The sequence below is a fragment of the Tetrahymena thermophila genome (assembly GCF_000189635.1).
Source record: "Tetrahymena thermophila SB210 genomic scaffold scf_8254671, whole genome shotgun sequence".
In the NCBI taxonomy this organism is placed as follows: Eukaryota; Ciliophora; class Oligohymenophorea; order Hymenostomatida; family Tetrahymenidae; genus Tetrahymena; species Tetrahymena thermophila.
The window spans coordinates 116,604-131,231 of record NW_002476438.1 but is presented as its reverse complement, the minus strand read 5'-3'; the positions used below and the strand labels follow the sequence as shown (position 1 = coordinate 131,231).

General features: G+C 22.5%; 5 protein-coding genes across 5 annotated transcripts; 2 read left to right on the top strand and 3 right to left on the bottom strand. All coding sequences in view use genetic code 6, as the record gives it.

The window, feature by feature from the left end:
• Positions 1-988: 988 nt before the first annotated feature.
• Positions 989-5,362, bottom strand: TTHERM_00424470 (transmembrane protein, putative; the record flags this gene model as incomplete). The annotated part of the gene is made up of 12 exons (XM_001013724.2): positions 989-1,230; positions 1,290-2,285; positions 2,492-3,270; positions 3,337-3,558; positions 3,622-3,860; positions 3,964-4,107; positions 4,167-4,298; positions 4,367-4,507; positions 4,572-4,793; positions 4,851-5,000; positions 5,055-5,201; positions 5,255-5,362. 12 exons carry the CDS (start codon positions 5,360-5,362, stop codon positions 989-991), a joined length of 3,522 nt encoding a protein of 1,173 aa, XP_001013724.2.
• Positions 5,363-6,229: 867 nt separating this feature from the next.
• Positions 6,230-6,682, bottom strand: TTHERM_00424460 (ATP-binding ABC transporter; the record flags this gene model as incomplete). Its single annotated transcript, XM_001013723.2, has 1 exon — positions 6,230-6,682. The coding sequence occupies one exon, from the start codon at positions 6,680-6,682 to the stop codon at positions 6,230-6,232; it is 453 nt and encodes a 150-aa protein (XP_001013723.2).
• A 611-nt stretch (positions 6,683-7,293) lies between these two features.
• Positions 7,294-7,593, top strand: TTHERM_000424459 (hypothetical protein; the record flags this gene model as incomplete). Its single annotated transcript, XM_012797043.1, has 1 exon — positions 7,294-7,593. One exon carries the CDS (start codon positions 7,294-7,296, stop codon positions 7,591-7,593), a length of 300 nt encoding a protein of 99 aa, XP_012652497.1.
• Positions 7,594-7,631: 38 nt separating this feature from the next.
• On the top strand, positions 7,632-8,003 carry TTHERM_00424450 (hypothetical protein; the record flags this gene model as incomplete). Its single annotated transcript, XM_001013722.1, has 1 exon — positions 7,632-8,003. One exon carries the CDS (start codon positions 7,632-7,634, stop codon positions 8,001-8,003), a length of 372 nt encoding a protein of 123 aa, XP_001013722.1.
• A 1,723-nt stretch (positions 8,004-9,726) lies between these two features.
• TTHERM_00424440 (transmembrane protein, putative) lies at positions 9,727-14,446 on the bottom strand (the record flags this gene model as incomplete). The annotated part of the gene is made up of 16 exons (XM_001013721.2): positions 9,727-10,265; positions 10,619-10,686; positions 10,738-10,959; positions 11,019-11,240; positions 11,330-11,551; positions 11,620-11,841; positions 11,938-12,159; positions 12,242-12,463; positions 12,554-12,789; positions 12,844-12,987; positions 13,047-13,178; positions 13,265-13,365; positions 13,638-13,702; positions 13,917-14,029; positions 14,130-14,273; positions 14,342-14,446. 16 exons carry the CDS (start codon positions 14,444-14,446, stop codon positions 9,727-9,729), a joined length of 2,979 nt encoding a protein of 992 aa, XP_001013721.2.
• Between the last annotated feature and the right edge of the window lie 182 nt (positions 14,447-14,628).

Sequence of the window (14,628 nt, the reverse complement as noted above, 5' to 3'; positions counted from 1 at the left end):
ATATATAAACATAATTTAAAAAATATTAAAATAAAATGAGTTAAATATGCTGATTTTGTACTCAGGGAAAAAATCTAACTACAGTATTAATCTCTATAATGATTTAATAAGTATTTTAGTTTCGAGTAAGGATTGAATATCATCTGTAAATTTATTGAGAAAAATAAATTAAGCCGAAAAATTTGTAAATATTTCCTGTAATAATAGATAATATTTGTAAGATACTTACTTAAAAGTGAATTGAAATAATTTAAAATATTTTAACATATTTATAATTCCTAAAAACTCAAATAAAATATTTGCTTATTTTTTTTAGCCATTTCTGCTTTAAATATAAACCAATTAACTTCTAATCCTATTCTTTTAATCTAATTCATAAATTTATATTAATTTCATATTTATTTGATATTCACATGATTCATATTTTTAAATTTGTTATAGGTTAAAAAATTTATAATTGTTATTTATTATATAATTTCAAATATATTATGCTAAGCAAAAGATATATAAATTTCTTTTAATTTCCTTAATTACATAAAATCATAAATAAAATATAATTGCTTATGTTTGAAAATTTAAAAGATAAGAACAATAAAATATTAATTACACAACATATTTTAAATTAAATATAAAATAGCAATATTGAGCATCAAATAAATAACTTCATTAAATTTATTTTACAACAAAAAGGAAAGAAAGAAATTAAATTAAATCCTCCAAAATATTTTTTTAATTTTACCTTTTTTATTAATATTTTAATAAAATAAATTCTATAAAAAAATACACAAAATACATCTAGTTTATTTATTTATTTAATAATCTATTTACTTATTATTAATTAAAATAAAGAATAAGGTATTTTTAAGAATAAAGTAAATTTAAGGTTGTGAACTTAAAATAATTTTTTGAATATTAAATAAATTGATAGATAAATTATTAACAATATAAAGTAGTCAAAAAACTATAAACAAATTTTGATAAGGATTTTTCATTTATAAACATTTTTTTTTAAGATAATTTTGCTAAATTTTGTTGAAGATAGTATAGATTAGATGTTATTTATAGATTCAATCATTTAGAATGAAGATGTTAGTGGAATATTTTACAATTTTGCATTTTAAATCTATTAATTTCTTCTGTTGATGAAATAGTTTTTTATAGAATTGAAAAAGTAAAGACAACAAACGATTATTTATTGAGCTAATAGAGCCAGAGAGAAGGATACAAAAACTTATTTTAATTTATATAAATAAATTAATTATAAATATTAAAAATAAAAACTAACTTACCTATTTCAAAGTTGAGTGCATGGTTATTGCTTATTCCTAATTTTTCTCTGTTTGATATAGCTGCCAAACAGGAAATAAGAATTATACTGATAAATTCAATTAAACATCCCAGTTTATCTTAAATTGAGTTTTAAAATGGCTTAAAAGCAATAAAGTAGATTAAAAAAATCAAGTTCAAAGCAGGTATAATAAATGTAGCATATAAGTTATCTTAAAATAAATAAATAAGTATAAGAGAGGATAATTTTTTAAATTCAAAAAAGATCCAGAAAAAATTCTACATTTTTTAACTTTACTCACTACTAATTCTTAGTACTTAAACTGAGTCAATTAGAGCAAAAGAGTTGCTGAATAAGAGAATATAAATAGAATAAAGCAGCTAAACTATGTAAATAAGAAGGAAAGGCAAAATAAAATAAATATTATTTTGCTTTAATATTTATTTTTCTTTCAAACATATCAAAGCCGATAGAAAAAGTTAATTTGAGCAAATCATAAAATATCTTATCAAAAAGTTAATATTGAAATACGTTTTTATTTCTGTCATCAAACGAGACTCACTTTTAAGAAAGAAAACTACTATCATGCAGATTAACAAAATAGCTAATATAACTATTTGAATTAAGCAGTTATCAAGAAATTTTAAGGACAAATTTTAGACGTTTATCCCTATATCAAATTAATTCAGATCATATACAATTTCTTCTTTTTTTTATTGATTCAAGAACGAAATAATATTTAAAATGTTAAAACCATATTATACTTTTAGAAAGCCTACATTTAACCATAATAAATTCAATCTTTTGTCCATAATAAAATTACCTACTATTTATTGTACTTAAATAAAGTAAAATATTTGTTGCCTAATATTAGGAACAAATAGCAAACAGAGTACTGAAAGTGGCAAAAATGCAAAAAACATAATTTAGTGCAGACTTTAAAATAGGTCTAAGAAGTTTTATTAAGTTTGACAATCAAAACTTGAAGAATCTTAACCTTTTTAATTCAAAAAAACTATTAATAAATTAGCCCGCAAATTTTATATAGTTTTATCGTAATCATTAAATTCATCAGAATTGATTAATTTCTTACGGTGCAATTATAAATCAAAAAAATTCTATGAGTTGATAAAAATAAATAAAATCAAATCAAGATAAAAAGATTACAATATAAGAAAAGTGTAATTAAATTTTTTAAATTACATTCTGAATATTCAAGTTTTTTTGATAAAGTATCTTCTTCTGATGCTTCGTTTTTTGTTATGCATTTTTAATTTGTAGATGATAACACAAAATCTTAAACACAAGATATACAATCATCCTCAGATTTTCCTTTGCATTACTTGCATTTGTAGTAGCACTACTCGCATATTTTGGTTTTTTCATCTAAAAATTGTCCTTATTCGCAATGCGAGCAAGTAGAATCAGGTTATAGGATCAAAGGACTTACACAATTAATACACTAATTTTCCTTTTTTCCTTTGCATCTGTTGCAAGAGGAGTGACAAGGAAGGCATTTTTAAATTTCATAATCATAATATTGTTTGAGTGGGCAATTAACCACACAATTTCCTTTTTATTAATTATCACACTTTATGCAAATTAATTTCACAGTATCTTTATACTACTCAGGCTAGCACTCTTCTACGCATATCTTTTTATCAGTATCCCATAGACATTTAGTGCATTTTTTTAATTAATTATCATATTTTTACATTTCCCCACACTCTTTTTGCTTTAAGCACGTTTTAGAATCATAACATATCAAACAATCTTCCTAACAAGGACTACAATCCTTACCATTAGTATAATATCCTTCTTTGCATATACACTATTTTTGGTTTGGGTCAAAAATTTAAAAAGAATTGCATTCTTTATATTTCACGCAGTTATCTCCATCATTGCAAGTGGCACAATTCTCTTTACAAACTACACATTAATTTCCATTCATGTAAAATCCATCATTGCATTTGCATTAACCTCTTTATATATAAAATGTTAAAATCAATTAGTGATTTACGTCTATTAAAAATCTTAATTTAATTTACAAGGATAACTACGCATTTTAATCACATTTACATGTTTAATTAGCTTTATCTTACTGTTAATCTGGTGGGCATATTTTTTAGCAAGTTTTATCAAATTAAAGAAAGTAACCATCTGAACACTTTTAACATTCTTGTGAATCTGAGCATTTTAAGCAATTTGCAGAGCATTTTTCACAATTTTGATTTTTTAAATAAAAACCATCTTTACAATCGCATGTATGGCTTTTTATTAAATTAGATTTTAGTTTTGATAAATTTTTAATTGGTTGGTAAAAGATAAATTACTTTTTAGATTCTACTCTATCTTTATCACAAACGCATATGTTTTTAATATTATCTTACTTGTATGTAGTGGGACAAGACTAAACACATTTTTAATTAAAGTCGAGAAAAGATCCTTTCTAACAGTTTTAACACGAAGTATCTGTTTTACAGTCCTTGCATCCATCAGTGCAGAGCCCATACATAAAATTGATATCAGTCAAATAATTCTTTGAGTCTATTTAGCATTCAATTATATTATTCTATTTGTATATTTCAATTATAATAATTTGTTTCCAGCCAACGAAATAGAAAATCAAATATTATGAAATACTAATTCATGAAAAAAATCTAAAATCTAATTACATTATTAAAATTATAAGATTGAAATGGCTTGTATCTAAGCTGATAAGAATAAGGTAAATCTGATCTTATCAATTATACTAAAATTTACTTTTGATTAGAATCATAATCTATTTTATACCAATTCTTTCCAATAAATACATCTTTCTATTTCATAAAATAAATAAGTAAATTTAACAAAGTTTTAATCAAATATTAATTGTTACATCTCTTTAGATAAAGCTCTGATAATCAATATAAATCATATTTTCTCCTATTTGCTAAATTTTTTATAGTGTCTATGCATTAAAGAATTCAAATTTGTTTGTGTCTTGATTATAGGCAAAAATTACAAACATCTAAATAAATAAAAAAGATTTCTTAATAAATAAGAATTTTAATTATTTATCATTTATTTTTTGTTTACATTTGTGAAGCTAATTATTTTAGACATTAAAATGTTTTCTGAGGTAGCTCCAAGCGATACTCTTTTTGTTTAAGTCATAACTTAGTCACTAAATGAAAATAAAGACAGCTAATATTCAACCAAATATAGGTTGAAATCTTACTAATTTTAAATTATCAAAATATAGGTTATATATAATAACATACTTTAAAAATATAAAATCTACATTAACCACCAAGATATCAATAGTTTTTTTATCTATAAATTTTATCTAATACTTTTGACCTTACAAAAAAATAAATCCATCATAATAAAAGAATTATTATTCATTTCTCATGCCTTTATTTGTACTTGTTATTTATTTGCTACTAAATAAACCAAGGAATGAAGTATCAGTGACAAAAAAAGAATTTAACTTTTCAAAACAAATCAGCAAATATAAACTTTTCTTTTAATTTTTAATAACTTTATATCTTAATAAAATTGATAGAATTTAGTTAATTACTTGCTTCATAATAATGGTTTACTTTATATCACATTAAGTTGGGCTCATTTCTTATGATTTATAAGACCCATCAGGATCAATATTGAGCTTACTTGTATCAATAACAGAGTATGTTGATTCTCCAAAAGTCAGTATATATATAATTTTATCCTAAAATTTTATTTTAAAGTATATATAATTGCAACAAAATATCATTTAATTTACTTATTCCACAAAATAAGTTGTATCTTTTGTTATAGTTTAACCAAAATTATTTATTATAATTGTTTATTATATGTTTCCGCTACTATCTAATGTGCTATATCTCCATTTTGAATCACTTTTACTTTAGTAGATTAATGATTAAAATTCCTAATAATTTAAAAGAAATTTGTAAATTTTATTTGCCATTTAAGAAATAATACCTCAATATAAAGAACATCTGACTTTATTTCTATAGGTAACTGATCACCGCATTTAAAATTTGGTAGTAAAATTGATAAAAAAATTAAAATAAGAGATATAAAACCCATATTATTTCAATCTAATCAGATATTTGATTTTTTATTTTCCTTATTAATTAATATTAATTGATCAATTTTACAAAACTTCAAAGTATAATTCATGCAAAATTTTAATTAAAAAAATTGTAGACAATTTGTGATTTTCAATTCAAGTAAAGTTGAAAGAATTTAAACTTGAGTTTTTGATTCCTATTAAGGAGCTTTTAAAATTTACTTTTATAAAAATAAATATCAATCTATCATAAAACTAATAAGATTGATTGATCATATTACTAGTTATTTATAGTTAATTTATTATTGTATTTTTTGAAGGTAAAAAATTAATTTGTGATATTTTTTAATTTTTTATGTAGAGCTAAAATTTAATTCTTTTATACCAATTAAAAACCAAAATAAATGATTAATTTATTATTTAAAGAGATTGATTACATATTTTCAAATCATCACTTATGATCTTTAAAATTTTTAATTAATTTAATTTAATTTACTGAATTTGCTCATTTGAATATCATATCTTAAAAAATTTATGAATAAATCAAGCAGGTAAAAGAGTTAATTTTTAAAAAATAAGGTAATTTAAATTTATTTTTAATAGAATAAATAAATATACTATTTAATAATTTTTTTTAATTGAATAACTCATAAAACTATTTATGGATGGAAATCAAATTATTTATTAGAAATCAAATATTTTTTCAAAGAGTATTGAGTCTATAGAAATTATTGATTAATTCATCATATATACCCTCCTAAAGCATTTTTCCAGATTCAATAACATATATTTTATCACTATCCTTTATTTTTGATAATCTATGAACTATATATATTGAAGTTTTCTATTTCATCAGTTAGTCTAAAGCTTCTTATACGATCTTTTCATTCTAAAGGTCTAAAGCACTATATTAGGATTTTTAATTATTGCTATTGCTATAGCTTTTATTTCTATCCACCAGAAAGCTAACTTCCCTTAGGACCTACTTTTCTCTTAAACCCTTCTCCAATTTTGTTAATAATTTAGTTTGACTACTTATCTTCTTTTTCTTTAAGTTTCTCTCCATTTTAATATGACTCAATAAACTAAATGTTTTCTTCTATTTTTGAGTTAAAAAGAATTGGCTCTTAACTCACTACACCGAAATTCTAGAGATAGTTATTCAAATAATAATATTCAGTTAGATTTTTACCATCTACAAATATATCGCCTTCATAGTTTGTGTAGAACCTCAATTAGAGCTATATTATTGAAGATTTATCTGAACCACTTGGTCCAACAAAGACGACCTTTTAACCTGCTTTAATTTTGAAAGATATATTCTCGAAAACAAACATGCTAATCTCTAGATGGATGGATATTTAAATGAGACATTTCTAAATTCAATGTTTCCTTAAATGCTTTATTAAGTTTGTTAAGCAATTGGTTTTAAATTTAGTTGCTATGCTTGGTCTTAACAAATCTAAACTTCATCATTTTAATTTATTATACCAAAAAGATTATTTGCTGCGTTTATAGCTAGAACGATATTTGGTATTAATTAGTGGTTATATCCTATACCAAAAGCATCAAAAAGAACAGAAAAAATAGGCATAAACAATTCTGTATCACTTACAATTTAATTTTAAGTAAAAATAACACCACAATAAAGGATTATTCTATAATTCCAAAAGATAGAACGAAAGATAAACTAAGAAAAACACCAGAAATTTAGCCTTTTGATTTTACCAATTAAAGAGGTAAAAATAATTTTTCTGACAAAAAAATATTGAGTTAATTCTCATTATAAAAAGAAGCAACTGTACGAATATTAGACTCACTCTCCATAATGATCTAACTTGCTTATTTGTATGCTTCATCAGTATTTATTTTCACTATATCCTTAAATAAACTGAGCTTAAAACTTAGCACAAATAATCATTAGAAGAGCAGAAACCATTCCAATAAGATGATTTACTAAGAATAAGTAAAACCCAAGGCTAACCTAATTCTTTAATAAGATAAATTTTATATTAGAGTAGGTATGATACTAGAAATAATTTAGTTGATATATTATCCATCTTAATAAAGCTTGGTACTTAAATTCCCAGGATTATTATTAGGTTAATCAAACCAAGAGCAAGGTATTTTAAGTGGCTTTGAGTAAACTTCTTTTCTCATCCTTAAAGTTAAACCTTCACCTACTCTTTAATTAATTATAATATATTTAAATAAGCCAATTTAGAGGCTTAATAAAAATACCTAGTGAAAAACACATTTTAGAGCAAATACATTATTACTGCAAAGATGAAAAAGTAAAAGGAAATCATATCTGCTCTCTCTTAAAAGCCAGATTTTTAAGGATCAAGTAGTACATCAAAGTATTCACCTAAAATCAAGCCACTAATATTATTTCCTGCATTCAATTGCTTATCTTTCACCAGAAATCATCCAAAATGCCATTTAAATCTGATAAATTATATTGAAAAATAAAAATTAAACTTGGAAATTATTAAATAAATTGATTTACCCAGCTACATAAAAAAGATAATAAATAAGCACCTATCAAATAAAAGCATTATATTTTAGCATTCTCAACAAAAAAGGATTAATCTTAATTTGAGCTAAATTAATTAGCTACTCCTTGATGCATTACAATAAAATACAAGGATTAGTTGAGTAAAATAATTAAATGAAAAAATTTATTTATTTTTTAATAATTTAAAATTAAATTGTATTTATTATTACAAATATAAATCAATAGATAATTTTAACAATTTATTTTGATTTCCTATTTTTTTAAGTTTTTTTGTTTTTATATTTAAGGGACAGTATATTAATTAAATCCTTTAGACAGTGGTGTATAAAAAGGGAGAGTTACCCAAATTATATTCATATTTAAATTATTTGATAAATATAATTTTTCGATAAAAAGATGGCTTTTATTTAATTTCATTTTTAGTTTGTTTCATTTAAATGTATTATTTTATTCATGTCATGTTCATATTTATTTGGCATTGTATTTTTACCATTTTATTTTATTGTTTTTCAACGAAATGGACAATATATTTTAAATATCGCTAATGGAATTCAAATTTTCAAATTTTTCTATAATTGGCTGCTAATTTTATTTTTTTATCTTTTCATCTTTTCTATTTTTAAAATGATTATCCAATTGTTAATAAAGACTTAAACTTAATGCTATAATAAATATTATGCTAAGAGTTGTAGTTGATGCAACAAAACCTATAATTATGAAATAAGAAAATAAATTTTAAATCTAAAAAAAATTATATTTACATAATGATAAATATGTGGCTATTTATGGATTTATACTGAACTATTCTCTATTGGATATAAATTCAAACATTATAAAAAGTGATATCAGTATGATCTCTGATAAAATAATGACTATTAATTACTATTTTATCTCTATTGGTTTTGAAATTAATAAATAAACTACAAATAGTAAGCTTGTTACTGAAAGAATTATTCCATTAAATTAATATTCATTAAAGAATACAATTATTATTATACAAGCTATTTTCCTAGCTTCAAAAAAGCACCAAAATAATTAGCGAATTCTTTTATTTTAATGTATATTTAATTATGTAACATAAATTGATTAGCTAAGATTTTAACTACCTATCAGAATAGAAGCTATGATAAAGGCATAAAGAGATAAATATACTAAGCCAAAAATAACTATTACATAAGTATTTTCCTTTTCAATTAAATTTACTTATTCTATTGAATTGAAGATACAAAGGATAAGAAAATTAGAGATTATCATAAAATACCTAATAAGCCCATTAAATATTAGATATTTATTTACTCTCTTAAATATTTCATTTTGGTTTTTCAATAAATAAGTTTTCATCATTAAAAAAAGGATAAAAGCTAATCCTATCAATTGATAAAAACAATTTTGTAATATATTTTTGTAGAAATATTAAATTTATATGCCAATTTAATATAAGTTAAAATCTATTTAAATATCATTAACATTTTAAAATTGATTATTAGTAATCAAATTCAAGAAATTGCTTGCAAGAAAATTCTTTAAAAATCCTATATTTAACCAAAATATGTTCATATTTTTATTTAAAGCTAAATTTCCTATCAGCTAAAATATCTAAATACAGTACCAGCCTAACAATCCATTCTAACGATTAAAAATTAAAAATAAAAAGAGGGAGATAATGGTAGTAATAAAAACGCCTAAAGAAACTTTTTAAATAAACTCTTATAGAGAAAAAAGAGATGAGCAATCAAAGTTCGTTAAATCACCTGTAAAATAAAATTATATAATTAATTTTTTATCATTGTAAAATTTAAAACTTACAATTAGAATATTTCATCTTTAATTTATTTGTGTCTTCACTTTAAATTTAAGATTAATTCAAGCACTTTTTATTATCTTTTGATAGAACTTAATCTTGTATGCAAGATAAACAGTTATTTGAATTCGGTCCAAAGCAGGTTAGGCAGTTGACATTGCATTTTTTACAAATCTTTTATTATTAATCTAAGAATTCTCCTAATTTACAGATAGAACAACTACTGTCATCTTATAAAATAAGTGGTAATTCACAGCTAGTACATTGATTACTATTAGGCCCATTACATGATTTACATTGTGAATTACACTATTAACATTAAAAAGTATTGTCAGAGTAAAAACCATTAGGACATTTACTTTAGCATTTTCCATCATGATAAAAACATTATGAGCAAAGTTATTTTTATGAATCATAAAATTATTAATTTTTACAAGTATCTACACATTTTCTTGCTTAAAAATCCCATAAACATTATATACAGGTTTATGATAAGAAGTCATATTTAAATTATTAACCACAATTAGAGTATTACAAACAATCAGATGGAGATGGGCTAGTACATTGAATGCATCCATCTTGGCATGTAATACATTAGTTGCTAATTTCATAAAATTTAAAATTTATTTCACATCTTTAATAAAATAAATAAAAAAAGATAAAATTAAGAAGGAGGGAGGAGTGTAAAAGAAAATGATATTTTTAAAAATTATTTAATTAAATACTTTAGTCTTTTTAAAAAAAAATTTTTTAGAAATTTATATAGCCTTTTGTAAATTGAGATATGAATAGGCAATTACTTAAAAAGTGATTAATTAATAGCACAGATGCATTTGTTCTATTAAACATCAACAATAAAACTATTAGGACATTAGGAAACACAAGTCTAATTTATAGTCAAATAAAATCCATCTTGGCAAACTGAGCAAGTAGTTAAGGATGAGCATTTCTTACAATTTTATGGACATAGCTAGCATATACCATCAACTTCAATGAATGTTTCACTACAAAGGCATAAATTACTAATTATATCAATTAAAATTATATTTTTTGTTAATTTTCTTTTATTTTACCTTGTTAAAGTTCTATTTATATCACAAACACATTTAGTTTAAGTAGAATTTACAATAAATTTTAATGGACAAGATTAGGTACAAATACCATCTGCAGTTAAATAATACCCTATCTAACAAACTGTACATATTTTTTGTGACGAGCAAGTACTACAATTTTGTGGACATGATTAGCAAATACCATCAATTTCTATAAAACCACTATTACAAACGCATTTATTGCTTTTTAATTAATTTTAAAAATATTATTTTAACATTTATGAAATTAATTATTTTATTACTTTGTTAATGTTCTATTTGTATCGCATATACATTTGGTTTGATTTGCATTTACTACAAATGTTAATGGGCATTATGCTACACAAGTCATCTCAGATGTTAAGTAATGACTCTATTAGCAAATTGTGCATGATGTTTATGAAGTGCATAATAAGCAATTAGAAGAACATGGTTAACAGTCACCATTAATATCTACATATGAAGAATTGCAGGGACATAAATTACTATATTTAATGAATAAAAAAAACAAAATTTTTTATTTTCAAATTAAAATATTTTTTTATCAAAAAAATAATTTTTGTAAAATAATTACTTTTATAATGTCCTATTTGCACCACAAACACATTTTTTTGAAGCAGAATCAATTATGAATGTCTAAGGACAAGGAAAAACACAAGTTTATTATACTGTCAAATAATAATTTATAGAACACTGAAAACAAACTGTTTAGCTTGTACATACATCACAATTTGATGGACATGATTTACAATCACCATTTACATCTATGTAACCTGTATTGCATGGGCATTGCAAACTAAAGATAGATAGATAAAAAATTAGATAATAAAATAAGGAAGCTATAATTATTTTTATAAAAATTACTTTGATTAAGTGCTATTTAAACGGCAAACACAATATGTGTTAGTTTAATTTGGGATAAAATTAGTTGGGCAAGTAGAAACACAGGTACTATTTGCTGCAAGTAAATACCCTGTTTGACAAATAGAGCAAGTTGTTTAAGAGGTACATGTGTTACAGTATTATGGGCAAGGTAGGCAATTTCCATTAATATCTACATATGATGTGTTACAGGGGCAACTTTAGCTAAAAATATTTAAAAGGAATTAAATTTATTATTTTCAATAGATTAAAAATTAGATGATAAAATAAGGAAGCTATAATTATTTTTATAAAAATTACTTTGATTAAGTGCTATTTAAACGACAAACACAATATGTGTTAGTTTAATCTGAGATAAAATTAGTTGGGCAAGTAGAAACACAGGTACCATTTGCTGCAAGTAAATACCCTGTTTGACAAATAGAGCAAGTTGTTTAAGAGGTACATGTCTTACAGTATTATGGGCATGGTAGGCAATTTCCATTAATATCAACATATGATGTGTTACAGGGGCAACTTTAGCTAAAAATATTTAAAAGGAATTAAATTTATTATTTTCAATAGATTAAAATAAGGAAGCTATAATTATTTTTATAAAAATTACTTTGATTAAGTGCTATTTAAACGGCAAACACAATATGTGTTAGTTTAATCTGGGATAAAATTAGTTGGGCAAGTAGAAACACAGGTACCATCTGTTGAAAGTAAATACCCGTTTTGACAATTAGAGCAAGTTGTTTAAGAGGTACATGTGTTACAGTATTATGGGCAAGGTAGGCAATTTCCATTAATATCAACATATGATGTGTTACAGGGGCAACTTTAGCTAAAAATATTTAAAAGGAATTAAATTTATTATTTTCAGTAGATTAAAAATTAGAATTTAGAAAATCTTTTAGTCTTAAATCAATTTTACTTTTGTAATGTACTATTAGACCTGCAAACGCAATTAATGTTTGAATTACTTGGAACAAATTAATTAGGGCATGTAAAAACACATTAAAATTGACTATCTAAGTAAAGAGGTGATGAGCACAAATTGCAGGCAGTTATTGAATTACATCTTATACAACTAGGATCACAAAAATTATGAGTTTATTTAATATTTACTAATTTTTGATCACTCCCTTAAAAAACCTAATACGTGAAGGACTAATTTAAATAAATAAACTTTGTTGTATTTTTAGGTTTAAAGGAAATTCTTACATATGAAATAGCATATAAAAAAATATGGTAGTTAGGTAGTGAGTATGAGTATTATGACGTATTCTCACTTAAAGAAATTTTAACTTTATTTGATGAAGAGATATATGTTAAAACATATTAAGAAGTACCAATAAAAATTGTGTTCTATTATTTATTAAAATGAAATATATAAATTCTTTTTATTTTATGAAGTTGATAAATACCTTATATTACAAAAAGGTATGTTAATCAATAAAAGGCAAAGTTACTCCTGTTGATTATAACTCTGATAAATTTTACACATCAAAATATCTAAAAGCATTTTATTAGAAATCATAAGCTACAATAAATGAGATCTAATTGAAATTTTAAAAAATAGAAAATAAATAAAACATTTATGAAAAAGTTTAATGCTAATTTTTACATTTGGAAAACTTATTACATCAGAAACAAGAAGTTAATCATAGTGTATTGGATTATTTAGTTATACTGAATATACATCTTTAAATATTGAATTTGTGGTTTCTACTTTAGTAAGGTAATCTTATATCAGATATAAATTATATTCCATCTAAAAAATTATTCATTATTTTATAATTATGAAATTGTTTAAATTATTAAAATTTTTTTGAATCTATGATTTCAATTAAATTTAGATTTTTATCAATAAAAAATATTTAATAGTTTCTTATATTAATTTAAGATTAATTTTTGGTAGTAATCTGTATTGAAATTTTAAATAGTTTTTATTAAAATTTTTATTTTTTAATTTAAATGAATTTATTTGAAATTACATTGACTAATACAATGTTTACAGTGCTAAGAAATGAAATCTGTATTTGATATATTGTTCCATTCGTAAACAGGCGATTATCTGCAACTATATGATATTTTTCATTTCTAAAATACTAAAATGGATAACTGTTGGTAGTACTAAATAAACCTTATAAAGTCGAGCTAAATTATATAAAAGTATTGAAGCAGATAAAATAGTAAAATCCTGCCTTTTAATAAATAAATAAAATATATTATATGTTTTGCCCATAACTTTAATTTTTTTAGTTGAAAAGAATTATAAAGAGATATAATTATACCATTTCTTAGATAATTCTAGTATTAAGACAGCTTGGACCAGTTTTCTAATATTCAACAAGAATTTTTACATACCCTGTTTAGCCAGATACCATTAGACCTAAATCAATAATATCTTATAATTAATTATTCTGAAAATGATTTAAATAAAGCATATCCTTTTTAAAGCATAAAAAATTTATTTATGATTGCAATTTAAAATGAAAGAATAATACATTATCGATAAAATATCTGGTACCCGGTTCAATATCCCTTATTCCATTTAACATATAAGTAGCTGTAATTATTCCTTAGGTATCAAATGTACTATACCTGTAAGTAGAATCACTTGAGGCCTTATAAATTACAGAGTTTGTTTCCTATAAAATTTAAAAAATTTAATTCTAAGTGCAAGCAGAAATAATTAAATTCTTAATATTTTATTTACTTTTATAAATAGGGCACTATTTTATATTTGAATTGGTAAAACATCAATAGCTCTTACAATTAATAATTTAAAAGCATAAGCAATCAATAGAATTATTGTTTTCATCGTTTTTGTTATTTTAAATTTCAAAAATTGTGAAATTAATAATAAACTGAATGAATATTAGTAATAATTAGATTTATTAAACTTTTATTATCTTTTTTAGATCTGCTGATTATTCCTTTTTTTATGTTTTAAAATTTATTTATTATTTTTGAACGAATTTTTATTTTTATAACATAAAGATA